Source organism: Cavia porcellus, unplaced genomic scaffold (genome assembly GCF_034190915.1).
Source record: "Cavia porcellus strain 051 isolate PalLab524CR breed Dunkin Hartley unplaced genomic scaffold, mCavPor4.1 scaffold_2, whole genome shotgun sequence".
Classification (NCBI taxonomy): domain Eukaryota; kingdom Metazoa; phylum Chordata; class Mammalia; order Rodentia; family Caviidae; genus Cavia; species Cavia porcellus.
The window spans coordinates 5,583,425-5,597,340 of NW_026947485.1; the positions used below are offsets into that span (position 1 = coordinate 5,583,425).

A 13,916-nucleotide genomic window follows, 5' to 3' on the forward strand; every position below is an offset into this window, starting at 1 on the left:
CTAATGAAGACACATGTGGCTGCATTCCAGTAATAGATTAGTAACATGCTTTAGGGTTACCATCAGTTATTCAACTTGCAAAAGCTGTTGGTGTTTACGTGACAGGATCATCCACAAGAATGGCTACAGCGAGCAGGAATGCTTGGAGTTCAAAGCTGTGGTCTACAGTAACACACTGCAGTCCATCCTCACCATCGTGAAAGCCATGGCCCTGCTCGGGATTGATTATGTGAACCCCAGAAGTGCCGTAAGTACGGAGCCAATGACATGCATGGTTCCCCAGGAATTTGAGCCACAAAATCGTAAGAACTAATGTTTGTCTTTCAAATCAGTATCAAAAATTTAAGATCATGAAATGATCATTCTAAGGTATTGTCTGTTTAAGGTTTCTCATTTTCCTGTTTGTCACTGTGCATTATAAGCTTATTCAACTTTAACTGCTTTCTTAGGGATCAAACGTAGCATTAAACACAATGCCAGACCCAGGAAGGTGAGTGCGTGTGGTGGCTGAGTGTGAAGGATTCACTAGAACCTGTCCTCTCTTCATCTACTTAGTTTAAGAGACTTTAAAAACTTTTAGTCACACCACAATGGCCATTAAGGTTTAATGTTAATTACAAAAAGTACATGGCAACAGGGAAATGCCCAATTAACACTCTTTAATATTTAGAAAGGAATTCAAAAATACGGAAATGAAATGTTTGCACTCCGAGTACACTCAACTAGTCACAGTTTCGTTTATAAGGTTATTAAGTAATTTTACTTTTCTCTATATTATGCAAGTAGTTCATATTATATGATACAACCTCTTGTTTTATGACATTTGCACACAAACACATGAAAAACTGCTTTTGTTGGTAAGTGAAATGTATTTTATTATCCCGAGAACAGTAGCTGACCTCCATCATGAAATGGTTAACTGAGTACCATCCATTGGTCGTCATCAATCCATGGTCCCTCTAAGAGCTTCCTGCAGGGGCTACTGACTGACTGACTGATCCCGGTGTAACCTTGGTCTAAGAGTGGTGACAGTGGAAAGGTATGGCACAGTAAGGATGGAGGAGGGGCTACACTGGGCCCCACACACACTGCCAGGGCTCCCTTGTGCGAGCAGACCACGTGAACAGCTGCTGGAAGTCATCAGGATGGAAGGAAGCACATTTTTCCTTCCTGCCTTTCCTTCTGGGTTTTGATTCATCCATGTATATGGGCCATAGTGACTGCGTCCTCCTGGGGAGCTGGCTAGCGTACAGAACACACCCTCCCCTCTTCTCCCGTCTTCCTCCTACAGGAAAGTCCCATTTTGTTCCCATCATTTTTCTCCAAAACTCAGGGGAAGGCTCTCAGACCGATGGCAAAGCCTCCAGCCAAGGGCTCTGCCGACTTCCACCCCTGGCTTCCCCACAGCTCGGCTCCAGTAACCCCCGGCTCGTCCAGCTCTAATTTCCTTCCATGTGGATAAGTGGAGGTTGCAGCAGTTAAGAGTCCTGATCCTCCCTCCTTTATCATCCTGTGACCTAGACGTCATGTGCTATTGAAGGGTAGTTCAGTTCTGCCTGACTCTGGATTTTTCTAAGAACCTAGAATTTTAAACGGCCTTTCGGAGGCACCCTAGAATAATAGCTCTAGTTCAAGGATGGAATAATAAAGCCCAAAGAGAAGTAACTAGTTTCCTTCAAGCAGCTAAGGTTTAGAGAAACCTCCTGGCATCCATTTCAGGGCTTTTCAGCATGCAAACATTTTTTTAATGCTTTAAGTGACTGGAAATATTTATTTTTTTCCTCACAGTCAATAATAGTGACTAATGTAGTGAACATTACAAACTCCCTTGAGAATGATTTCATGATGTTCAAATTTGCTTGTGTAACATTCCATGCTTTGGGGTCAGGAAGCCTGGAAATCACAACCTTGCCTGTTGACACTGTTTAAAACACGTGTGCTTCCTACAACCCAGTCAGCGAGGCAGAACTCCCCAAAGACCAGAAGTCTGCTGGTCAAGAGTTTTAAATACCTGAGTCTACACATTGTCACGACTGCACTGACTAAAAATAAAAACGAGTCCAGCTTATTCCAACTCTGTGCTCAATGCATGGAACCAGCCCTATGCACCTGTCAGGAGGTCTCCTGTCCCCCAGTAGCATCTGGCGCCACTCTGCCCACTTAGATTTGTAACTGATGTCAACTGAGAGTTTTGTCATATCTTAGAAGTCTGGATGACTACCTTTTTATAGAGTTGCAACAGATAAACTGACAGATGAGCTGCTATTTCCTGTATCTACCTAAATGAACACAAGGTAAACAGAACTCCAATCAGAAGTTTCAGAGTTCTGATCAGATTTTTGTTTATACAAATTTATATATTTTGCATAAACATCTGGATATCATCACACACATTTAAAGAAGGTTCTAAGAGGAGAAATTTTAAGTCACTAGTTTGTAAGTTTAGACAAATTAGTTAATCTAAATTTTAGTTCAATCACAAAATGTTAGTACTTTTCTCGCTAAATTACAAAGCATAAATAATTCACCATGCAGACTATTGCAGGCTGTAACCCCCCAGTAAATATTAGGTATCATTTCAGTAATTATTTCCATTGCACACGTACTGAATTCTACACAGAGAACAGCGTTTGAAAATCAAAACAGACACGTGGGTGCATCCTGGAGCTGCATGGCTACTCAGCAGTAATTGAGACTAAAATACAGTTTGTCCTCCAGACAGTAAAGCACAGTGGTGCACCAGTAATGACAAAGCCTCTGCTTATTCAAACGTGCTGCACAGCACTAAGCTGACACGGAAAAGAACAGATAAGCTTGGTTCTGGAAGTGTCACGCACGCAAGTTCTGTGAGAGTTTCACGCACGTAAGCAAACATACCCTTGAGCTCACAGTGGCTTCTGGCTTGAGAGCTCATGATGTTGGCGACATTAGGCCCTGGCTGTGCCTGACCCTGAGGCAGTGCATGCTCTGAACAGTCCAACACTTAGGACAAGACTAGTGAGGAAAACAATTGCTAAGTAATGGTGCTTTCCAGAAAGAAAAAAACCAAACCTCCAACCTTTTCTGCTTACTTGAGAAGAGCAGAGAACTTCAGAGAAAGAGACTGGATAGTTCAAGGAATAGCACAATTGTTTGGATTGCAGAATTCCAGTGAAGGGGTCCAAACGGACATCATCCAAGCTGAAAAGTCTGGAGAGTTCCAAAAAGGAGACTAGGGAAAGGAATCCACTGCATTTAGCAACACAGATCCTCTGGGATGTACTGAGAGAGGTCAGGAGGGCGGCGGGCTCAGAGCCCACTGGTGTGGGTGCAGGGCTGGGAACAGTGCTGAAGTGCCATTGTGGAGGGGCAGGATCTGCGGTGGAGGCAGCCAGCTAAAGGGGCTGTTCTTGTTCGGGATTAGTGTTCCATAGGCTGGTTTCACAAACCTGTGAAGAGGAAAAAAGCTGAAGAAACGAGAAGGGGGAATGATGATGACATTTTTAGTCACTGTTTTGTTTTGGTTTGGTTTTATGAGACACGGTCTCGCTGTGTAGTTTAGGCTGACCTCGAACTCACTGTGCAGTCCAGACTGACTTCCAGCTCATAGGTATTCTCCTGCCTCAGCTTCCTGAGTCCTGGATTGCAGGCCTGTGCCAGCATCCCAGCGTCCTTTAGTAAATCTCTACTTATTCTTTCTGAATATTATCATAATCTTTTTTAGACCATGTAAATCATACACTAGACTGACAAAGAAGGATGCTGAAGACTTTAACATCTGTATTACATCAGTTGCTTTGTGATCATTTTTAAAGTAGCATTCTACAAAATGAATACTGTAGCACTAACCACCAAGCACAGGCTCCCCAAGAAGTTGTGCTCTTCAGGTTCTGTGATGGAATAAGTTGGGGTTCCACACATATGATAACAATTTAGAAATCTGCACCCAGCACGGTACGCAAGGACTGACCATCTAGTGGCAACAAAGCCATGGCCTTTTAAACCCAGCATTTCTCAAAAGAATCCCTAGGCAGCATCTCCCTTCCTTTGATATTTTCTTCTGAGATGCTTGAAAATCTGTCTCTGGGGTTCGGAATTCATTCCACATGGCCCCGACACCATGTGAGGTGAGCAGTGTTGATGCAGAAGTTCTGGGTTAACTCTAGAGAAAATGACTCTTTCATTTCCACACAGTCTCATTCTAGCTCTGCACAATCCTAAATGAACGGGCCAAGCCAAACCGCCATGACCCTGAGCTTTTCCAAATCTGTCACAGGGAAATCAAATTTCATCGGTGGGACGTAACTCACCACTCAGGATGTGCTTTAGAAACTTCGGTAGATTTTGGAAACTCCTTCCCATTTCCCTAGAACATGAGCTGTGAGGAATGAGTGTGACGTCTGTATCCGGATTATTTGATTCTTTCCATTATGAATCTCACGAATGTAGAAATGAGCAGTCTACCTTCAGTGCCCATGGCTCCGGAGGTATAAATGAGGAAAAATACACATCGCTGACCATGGTGGGGAAAACAGGGGCCTGGAAAGGTTAGAAAGCAGTGAGCAATGGAAGAAAGAATGGCCAGATGGAGAGGATCCCGGCCCAGCAGGCTGTGGACCATGGCACGGTGTGGACGGAGCAGCCACTCCAAGGTGTGACCAGGACACAGGAGGCCACGGGGCAGTGAGGCTGCTCAGGCAAAGGAGCCAGCAGAGACGGGGGACCCCGGAGGACAGTGAGTGAGGTCGGAGGGCAGCAGGGCATCAGGAAGTACAGAGCCTCAAGTTCTCGTAAAAGGCTCAGATTTTCCTTTGAGTTGGATGTGAGAGGACCAGGATTGGTAAAATATGGGAGTAAAATGTCCTGTAGTTCTGCTTGCGGTTTGACTGTCATGCGGAGGACAGTGTTCACTTTAGCTGTTCATGTTGGTGATACGGATTTTAAAATTCCTGTGACTGGTGGGCCCGCGCCCTTACGGACACAAACAGCAGGTCCTCAGATCACAATGGCCCTCCGACAAGCGCCTGAGACTGTCAGATCGCAGTGAGCTGTGTCCCAGAAAATACTCTTTATGGTTTAAAAAGAAACAAAGGTGGCAAATGCCTGTGGTCACCTATGCACACAAGGATTTTAAAAAGGAAGAGGTCTAGGAAGACAAAAATCATGCTGGCAGGATGGTTTTCCTGAAGGGGAGAGGACAGACGAGGAGGTGGCCAGGAGGGCTCCACCAGGCAGACACTGCCAGCCACCTCCACTCGCTAGACCCACATCGAGAAAGCATGTGTGTCCTGGAGATGGCATCTCTTTAAAAAAGGACAGCGTGCAGCTCCTGGCAAGCTGTGGAGTTCCTCCCTCGCAGGGACAGCACAGTGCCGGTGGCCACCTTCTTACCTCCTTAGTCCTGGACGGCACTTGAGAGTAGACAGGGCCAGGAGGCGGGCGGATGCAGGGGAGCACGTCCAGTCTCACCAGAAGTGCAGTCCTGTCTTCGTCTACCTAGCAGGGAAGGAGGGATTTAAATTTTACCCTGCGTGGATGCAAGACCAGGGGGACAAGCCTTGCTTTTGGAAGTGTTACAGTTGGCTCAATGATCTTCAGATCAGTTTGATTTTAAGGAAAATAAACTCCTGATTTTGAGATAAGGGATTTTATCATACTAAAGTCATTAACAACAGACACACATATGCCCTTTAAAGCAAAGAACAGTTTTCACAAAAGCAGCAAAATAAATCTATAGTCAGTTTAAAGTAATAAATTGAATTATATCAGAAAAGCAGCAGATTCTTACAAAACAGGCATTTTTTCCTTGCAGTGTGAGTGCACAAACCGTGTTCAGATTTGACTTTCCTCTGGTGCTTACCCTACTGGCTGGGACATTAACCTTAGAGACTTAGACCTCCCCATATGGGAATGAGGAGCACACAGAATTCGCTTCACCGTTACAGTGCGGGCAGTCATGGGGGCAGGGTGTGTGCTGTCCCATCAGGTGCTCTAGTGGTCACTGACAAGGTCATGATAGGACGGGAGTTTGGCATCTGTTTGCTGGACGTGACCTCCAAGGACGCCAGTCATGATCAGCTTAACCACCCAGAAACTCAAATTTGTAGTCTTTGAAAAACCAAAATGTTTTTATCATAATCTTTGGATTTTTTACCCAAAATAAGTTGTGGACTACTAGAAGTTGTGCAAACCGAGTGTATTTACTCAGCAAACTTCCCTATCGTGTTCCTCCGGATAACCTCCAAATATTGTACTAACAAAGCTAATATAATCCTTCTTTTTCTTTTTTGTTCCCTAATCTCATCTCTGACCTACTGATTTGCTCCAAAAGCAGCAGTCAATACCTACAGGGATGTTCAAGAAATCTATGGTTCTGCATATTTACCACGGCTTACTTACATGATTATAAAAAGTACCAGACATCAAATAAAATTGTATATGTATTTTTAATCTAAATTTACTACAGTGGATTTGTTTCCCATTTTGCTCTTATTCTTACAAGGCTCTTTTTTGTTTAAAAAAAATATGGCCCTACAGAAGCACGATTCCTAACCGTCAAATCTGGGAAACAACCTATGTGTTCATCAAGAAGGTTAGATAAAGAAAATGTGGCTTTCACATACAGTGGATCAGCACTATGCTATATAGAAGGACACATCTGAGTCATTTGCAGGAAGACGGAGGCGCCTTGAGTCTACATCCTTACTTGAAATAAGTCAGACACACAAGCTGAAATACCGCGTTTCTCTTCTCTGAGAAACTCAGAGTAGACAGAGCAAAATAACAGATCAATAGTAGGAAATAGGGAAAGCGACCCTGCTCAAAAGAGAAGGAATCAGGAGACAGAAGAGGGGAGGAGGGAAGGGGAGGGGAGGAAGAGAGGAATTCAGATGCGCTGCATACACGGACCGACTGCACGGAAGGAGTTTAAACATGAGATACGGCAAAGAAGTACAGGGAAGAAAGTTAAGAGGAGGAAGAGATGGCAGCGGAGAGGGGATGCACAGGGAGGGACTGAGGTGTATCACGTATGTGTCCCAAGTCCCCACACAGAGTGCAAACGTTATGTAATACAAACATGTGTTGGTAACATAAAAATGTATGTGACTATTGCCCAAGGGAGACAAAAGGCCAGCTGGCTCGGTTTCCTTATTCCTGGGGCTCAACAGTCCAACTCTCTGCAGCTCAACCGATCTGTGCCCAGGCATTGTCCTTTCTGACATCGCATTGAGAAGTCAGGGGTATCGACCTGGATACCTTAATTTCTCCATGTGACACTTTGTAGCTTTTGCAAAAGGCAAACTTTAAGGAATCTAAGTTCTATTGATCTTCATGTGTTTTGAAAACACATCCCGTGGAACCGTTAGCAAAAAGAATAGCAAAATTGATCAGGTTAACATATTGGAATGAAAACAATGTAGGATGTGATTCCCAGTAACACGCCTTTGCCCTCCTCACCAACCACGGCCCCAGGAGGACCAGCGGCAGCTCTGCACCATGGCAGACACCCTGGAGGACGGGGTCATGACGCCTCAGCTGGCCGACGTGATCAAACGACTGTGGCAAGACCCGGGGATTCAGGCCTGCTTCGAAAGGGCATCTGAATACCAGCTCACCGACTCGGCCGCTTAGTAAGTGACTCAGCGGATTGCAGGGAAACAGGGGTTGTGAAGAACTGAAATTCTGCATTGTATACACTTGTGACTATCAAGGAGGGTGGTGGATGACATTATGGAGAAGTAAAAGTGAACAAGGTGGCCTAAATTACAGAAATTATCAAATATTTAAAATGACCGATTATAAAACGATTTGCCCTACATGATTGCTATGTGGTGCACACCTTCTCTTGATGAGAAAGAATTAAGTATTATACACAGGGCTCAACATTAACATGAGACAGGCCATGTGCATACTGAGGTGTGAGGTTCTTTATTTCATCTGTGTTAATGTTACTGAAGTTATCTCTTAGAATAAGTTCATTAGCAACACATGCTTTAACTCAGTGGGTTGATGAACAAGATAGGCAATTCCGGAAGAAAATAATTATTAATTTGTAAAACAATTGCATGTTGTAGGATTGTTTGAAAGTGTGGAGAAAGATGGTACAGTTCTCACAGCTAGTATCACCTAGGAAGCATTTATTAGCCAAAAGGAGTGGTTTATAAGGAGGGTGACATCACTTATAATTTTTTTATCAACATGACTTAAAATTTTCTTTTAGTAAGTCATCCTTAACCTACCCCATTAGTATATCCCTGCAAGCTCCTAGGCACACGACAAAACTGTTATCTAAGTAGTCATTTCATGTTCTGGTCTTTGTATATGAATGTATCAAAAGTATAAATATAATCCTTTGATAAGCTCCCAGCAAAATACGCTAGCAGTACTTAATTAAGCAAACAAAATGAAAATACCAACGAGTAACCTAGAAGTCAAGCACAGAAAGGATAACTTAAGGTCAGAGCAGCAAAGCTTGCAAGGTACTTCAGATGCTGAATCAGTGATGGGCAGAATGATTCTGAAAGAAAGCAAATGATATTCCCTCTCAGGGAAAAAGCTCTCTTCCATGAGTCATGATTCGCTATCCGCTGGTGCCCTGAATTCCGGTGGGCACATGGCCTTGAGGGGACAGTGCTAGGTGGGCATTATTTTGCAATTTCATAAACTTAACTGCTTAACAGCTTTCCAGGGTGTCTCCATGTCTGCTGAATTTTAGTAGTAGAGGGATCTCTCCCTGTAGGGTGCTACCACTCCATGCTCCTGCACTCATCACCAGTAAAGCCACCTCAGTGATGTCAAGCTAGCTCATGAATAGTCCCATCTTTAAAAAGTCCCAGCACAGAGCAGGGAGGAGACAGGTCCGGGTGAGCTACAATTAACTACTTAGCTTTGGGTACATGACATTGATTCGCTATAGTTTTCTCTTAGGATATTAAAAGAAATGAACCTGAAGTTGTGTTCACAAACTTATTCATTCTCTAATAGCAAAAAGCTATCTGCAGCTTACGTAGTTAAAACTGCCAAACAAATGCCATTTTATTATAGCTTTTAAGTCGTTCATTTGCTTCCATCAAATGATTTTTTTTGACATAGTCACAGAATTACAGTATTTATCTGTACCTCAGGTTAAATCAGTGAAACTTCAGTTTGCATTGATTTTATGAATGTTGCCCATATTGTGATAGCTGCTGGCCATGCAAAAAAATCTGCACAGCTGTAAAATACAGGAGGGCTGATTCCCACCTCCAGGGAGAATCTGAGAAACACTTTACAGATACACCAAAAGAATAAAAGACTAACTTTTCTTCTGCTTAGAAGCCTCCTTATAGCAAGTGTTATAGAAGCTTGCTAAGGAAAACTGTTGAATGGAACTTGCTTTCTCCCATAAACCAAGAGCAGATTCTGTTCTAAAAAACATACTGAATTACATTTATATTGTAAACCTAAATATAATATTAGATTGGCAGTATATTGCATGGGTATTTCGTCTGCATTATATAGGAAAGATCTCTAGCATTGGTTTCTTTATACTTATGCATTTATTTATCTATTTATTTATTTATGGAAGTAAAGTCTTTGTTGTTTGATCTAGAGGTGCTTCAGGCAAATATAAGGAGTCCTCCAGCGCAAGCAAAGAGAGTGGGCTGTCAAGGATTGGCGGCGGAAAGAATTAGTTAAGATTGTAGGTTTGCTGGGCGAGGTCATATAGTGTGCCACGGAAATTCCACAGGCGTTAGCAATGAACATGGACTTTTATCAGGTGAAATTCTCTTTATACAATTGGAAAAAGAATCAATTATTTTTAAGTGAATTAAACCATATATATTAATGGTCTCTGGTCTGAGTTTGAACTACAGTCTTGAACACACAAATGTGATATTTGTTTATTAAAATATACATTTTGAATGCTTCTGCTTTGCCTGAAATCATTTGAACACACAAATAAAAATTCATCAAAATGTACCTTTACCAAACTTTCATTTGCCTATCACTAAAATGAATTTCATTTCCATTTTGATAGGCAAGTTTATTTATTTTTTACTCAGGCATGAATTTACTGGCCAGTAATACACCCTATGGTGTATGCAGACTTAAGTCAATAAAAAATTTAGAGATTTGCCTCCTCAAACAGAAAATAAATTTTAAACACTAGCAAAACTGTGGCCAATACATTTCCTGATACATTTCAATCTTAATGTGCCATTCTTTTTTAAATGTGCCACATTCTTTTTTAGAATAAAACAGTGGTGATACTTTATTTTTACCTTGTAACATTTCTAAGATGTGATTTACTCTGTTTTTGTTTATTATTTTGTTCTTGATGAAAATCTGTATGGACTACTTTCCATTCTTAGCTTGTTTCAGGTTAAAAGTGAAAAGATCTTTGAAGAATGGATCACCATATTGCTTTTCAATTTATTTTTTAAGGATAAAATAACTTTTTTTTTAAAGGCATTATTCTAGATGATACCGTAAGTAGTCCCTCAACTTAAATTCTGGGGAAAATAATCAGCTTTTGAGCTGTAACTACTCTTTTGCTGACTCTCCAATTATGCCCTAATTTATTGTTCTTTAAATTATGGAATGTAATGGTCAAGTTGTCCTAAGCCTTTAAAATGCTACTGCTCTTCATATTTAAAAATTTTTAAAAGAAACACCCCTATCATTAGGCTACTAAAACTTTAGTGTCAAAAGTCTAGAAGAGCAGTGTTCAAAGGAAATTCGGGAATGACACACTCGGGTTTTGGTTGATAGACATATTGGTTTCAGGGATCAAGAATCCAAGAGTAGTTTTCCTTCCCCTGATCTAACAGACTTTCCTAGAGAACACAGCTTACTCGGGCATAGTCCTGCTCAGAGGTCCTAGACCCCGGGGGACAAGAGCTTCAGTGTACAGCCTGATAAGCGGGGAAAGCGCCCTGTCTCAGCCTGAGACGTCCAGAGCAAAGGGAGGATGGACGCAGTGTTTTCAGAGAGGGGAGAGGAGGGCTGCAGGCCACAGGATGAGAGGCAGGGTGCTTCTCTTACTGAGCTGCCTGGATGTGAGCGTGGTCCCTAGTCCTAAATTATGAGACTACTGCAAACATAGCAACTTTCAGAATTTGATTTTTAAGCCAATCACCCTCTCTAATTCTGACAGGGCTAAATTAAAATGACAGAATGCTGAGGACATGCAGCGACCCTTGCCATGGACACAACCAGAGTGTCCATGTGCATATGCACATGGGCCCTGGACATATGGGACCTATGTTTCAGTTTCCACATGTGTGCAGTGTGCAAGCACAGGCGCCACACCTGCCTCCAGCACGCTGCCACAGGCTGGGCTGAGCCCAGCCTGTGCCTGCCTACAGCAAGATCCCAGCTCCGCAGCGCTCACCGAGCTGAGAGAGGTGCACCGCACTGGGCTGGAGTGCATCTCTCTGAATGGTCTCTAATCTACAAGTTCATTCTTACTGCTGTCTTCCAAGGCACAGTTAAATACCTGTCTTCTTCCTGTTTTCATTAGCTACCTTAATGATTTAGACAGAATCTCAGCCCCCGGATACGTGCCCAACGAGCAAGATGTTCTGCACTCTCGAGTGAAGACCACGGGGATCATCGAGACCCAGTTCTCCTTCAAAGACCTGCACTTCAGGTAGGGGCGCAGCGCGGCTTCTGGTCGACCACGGGCAGCCCTGCCTGGCTCCTGAAGCCTGGTTAGCATCCGGTGCCTCTGCTGCCCATGTAGTGGTCTTGCCCCCCACCACCTGAGGGGGGAACCCACCTGCCCCGTCCTGCCAGGCCGACCTGGGTCTGTCTGGAGCAAGTGAGGGCTGGTTTTACCTTCTTCATCTTTAACACTGACATTGAACTCTGGCTTTTAAAACAAGAAAGAGAAATATTTAAATAACACAAAGCAACAGGAGCCAGGGATCTTGTTTCCTTGCCTTCTGCTTCCCTATTTGTTTGAAATGTTTGTATTGACTTTGTTTATCTAATTTTAAAAAATTCAAATAATTAAAAGGAAAGTGATTTGAATATGAGGCTGTTACTTACTGGAATAACCAGGCGTATTTTGTAGATATGTTTTGGGTATGAGAATCAATCATTATTTTTCTTGCTGTTGCATTCTGAAACGTCCCTAAATTTTACTGCAAAATTGCCGAGATGCTGATGAAATGGAAGCCCGTAATGCAGTGTTAGAAAATATCATCTGATCTTTAATCTCTCTTTATGGATTGTGAGTAAAGTGGCATATTAGCCATTATGAAAAAGTCTATCTATGTCCTTCCAGAATGAAACAAATCAATAAGATCACTTATGGATCTAATAATGGAAAGTTCGTTTTAATCTTTTTGATACAGGGTCTCATTATGCAGTTCAGGCTGGCTTTGAACTCATTTGTAGCCTAGGCTGGTCTCGAATTTGCAACAATCTTATTGTCTCAGCCTTTCCAGTGCTGAGACTACAGGCGTACATCACCACGCCCACCTGGAAACATTTTTAAAGAGTAGAAAATCTGGAGAAAAAGCTGCCAAGAATTCTTTATGGCCATTTGCAAGAGGAGTGTAAGAGATAGGTAATTGGTATAAAATGTATTTCAGTGAGATAAAAGTTTTGAAAATTTTTAAAGAATGAAAACTGGTCTAATTAGTCTAATTAGTTTAGCTAAGATGTTTTCAGCTGATCTCAAGGAAATCTCCTCAGAATTCACACTCAGTTTCAGGCCCACAGACACTAACTTTCTGAAAGATAAGCCAAAGGTCAAAGGGATTGCACAGGCACAGCTGAGCCCAGCACCCTCTCTTAGCACTGCAACAGAAGGACACAGCAGAGCTGGGTGTGTAACACACGACTGCAACCCGGGCAGCAGGGAGGCTGAGGCAGGAGGGTGGCTGTCAGTATGAGGCCAGCCTGGATCCCATGGGGAGGCCCTGTTTCAAAAAACCAAAAACACAAAGAGAAGAAGAAGGAGAAGTGAAGGAGTCCTGCTGAAACAGGCCTGGGCCCGCCCATTGCCTAGTTCCCTTTGGTAACAACTTTCTCCAGATGGCTGCTCTTTGACCCACTTGCCCAAGTTTTCCTGTGGGAGCCCATGTCCGATGGCGCCTCCCCTCTGTCCACCCTAACCCTGCCATGTACATTCCATTTTCATCATATTCTCTTGCTATCTTACTCAGTGCTGCCTTTCCAAAGTCCTCGATACAACACTTAGGAGCTCTGGGGCGGCCTGGTGGGCAGCCTGTCCAGAGTCCACCCACACCGGCTCCCCAGGCCCAGTGGGGCTCAAGCTTGCCTGCTGGGCCTGGGTGGAAGTCCTGCCAGGGAGTTAGGAAATCTGACGTGTGGCTCGTAAGCCAGTTTACATTGTACAATTAATGTCACCTGCTGAATTTCTGAAAGCCCACAGCCCTCCCTGCCACACTGACTGATGCAGTGGTTCTCAAAAGCTGTCATTTTCATAAATCACTTTGTGATCTGCTCCTGAACACCCCAGCTCTGGGGCCTTCGAGCTGGCTCCTCACTGTGCTTAAAATGTCCTGCCCTGGACCCAGGCAGGGCCGATTTCCTTCTCACCCTGAAAACCTCACCTCATCTACCTACCTGGCCTGCTGATCTCTGTCACTGTTGCTAGGAAACATTTAATCACAGGCTTCCTGGGCAGCGGGCTGAGGAAGGCAGGGTCTGGACCAGTCTGGGGCCCTTGGTGATTTCTCCGGTGCACCAAGGGCGGGTGTCAGCCCTCTGATGCAATGGCACCAAAGGCAGAGGTAAGAAAGATGCCAGTGAGGGACTCGAAGCCACGCCAGAGTGAGAAGCCTCCATATTTTTGGTTCTCTTTCTGCCTTGCCTTTCCTGAGCTCCAGGAAGCTGTGATCCCAGCTCTACCTTGGAGTTGATCGCAGGGGCCAGCATGGGAAGGAAGAGTCCTTAGTCAGATCTGGTGGACAGAAGCC

At 43.6% G+C, this 13,916-nt stretch overlaps 1 protein-coding gene across 1 annotated transcript in view; it reads left to right on the forward strand.

The window, feature by feature from the left end:
* Nucleotides 1–13,916, forward strand: part of Gnat3 (G protein subunit alpha transducin 3) — a 52,924-nt gene that overhangs the window by 24,146 nt on the left and 14,862 nt on the right. The window contains exons 4-6 of the mRNA XM_023565086.2: nucleotides 106–247; nucleotides 7,453–7,610; nucleotides 11,486–11,614. Coding sequence (XP_023420854.2) covers nucleotides 106–247; nucleotides 7,453–7,610; nucleotides 11,486–11,614 — 429 coding nt within the window. The remainder of the gene's footprint in view (nucleotides 1–105; nucleotides 248–7,452; nucleotides 7,611–11,485; nucleotides 11,615–13,916) is intronic.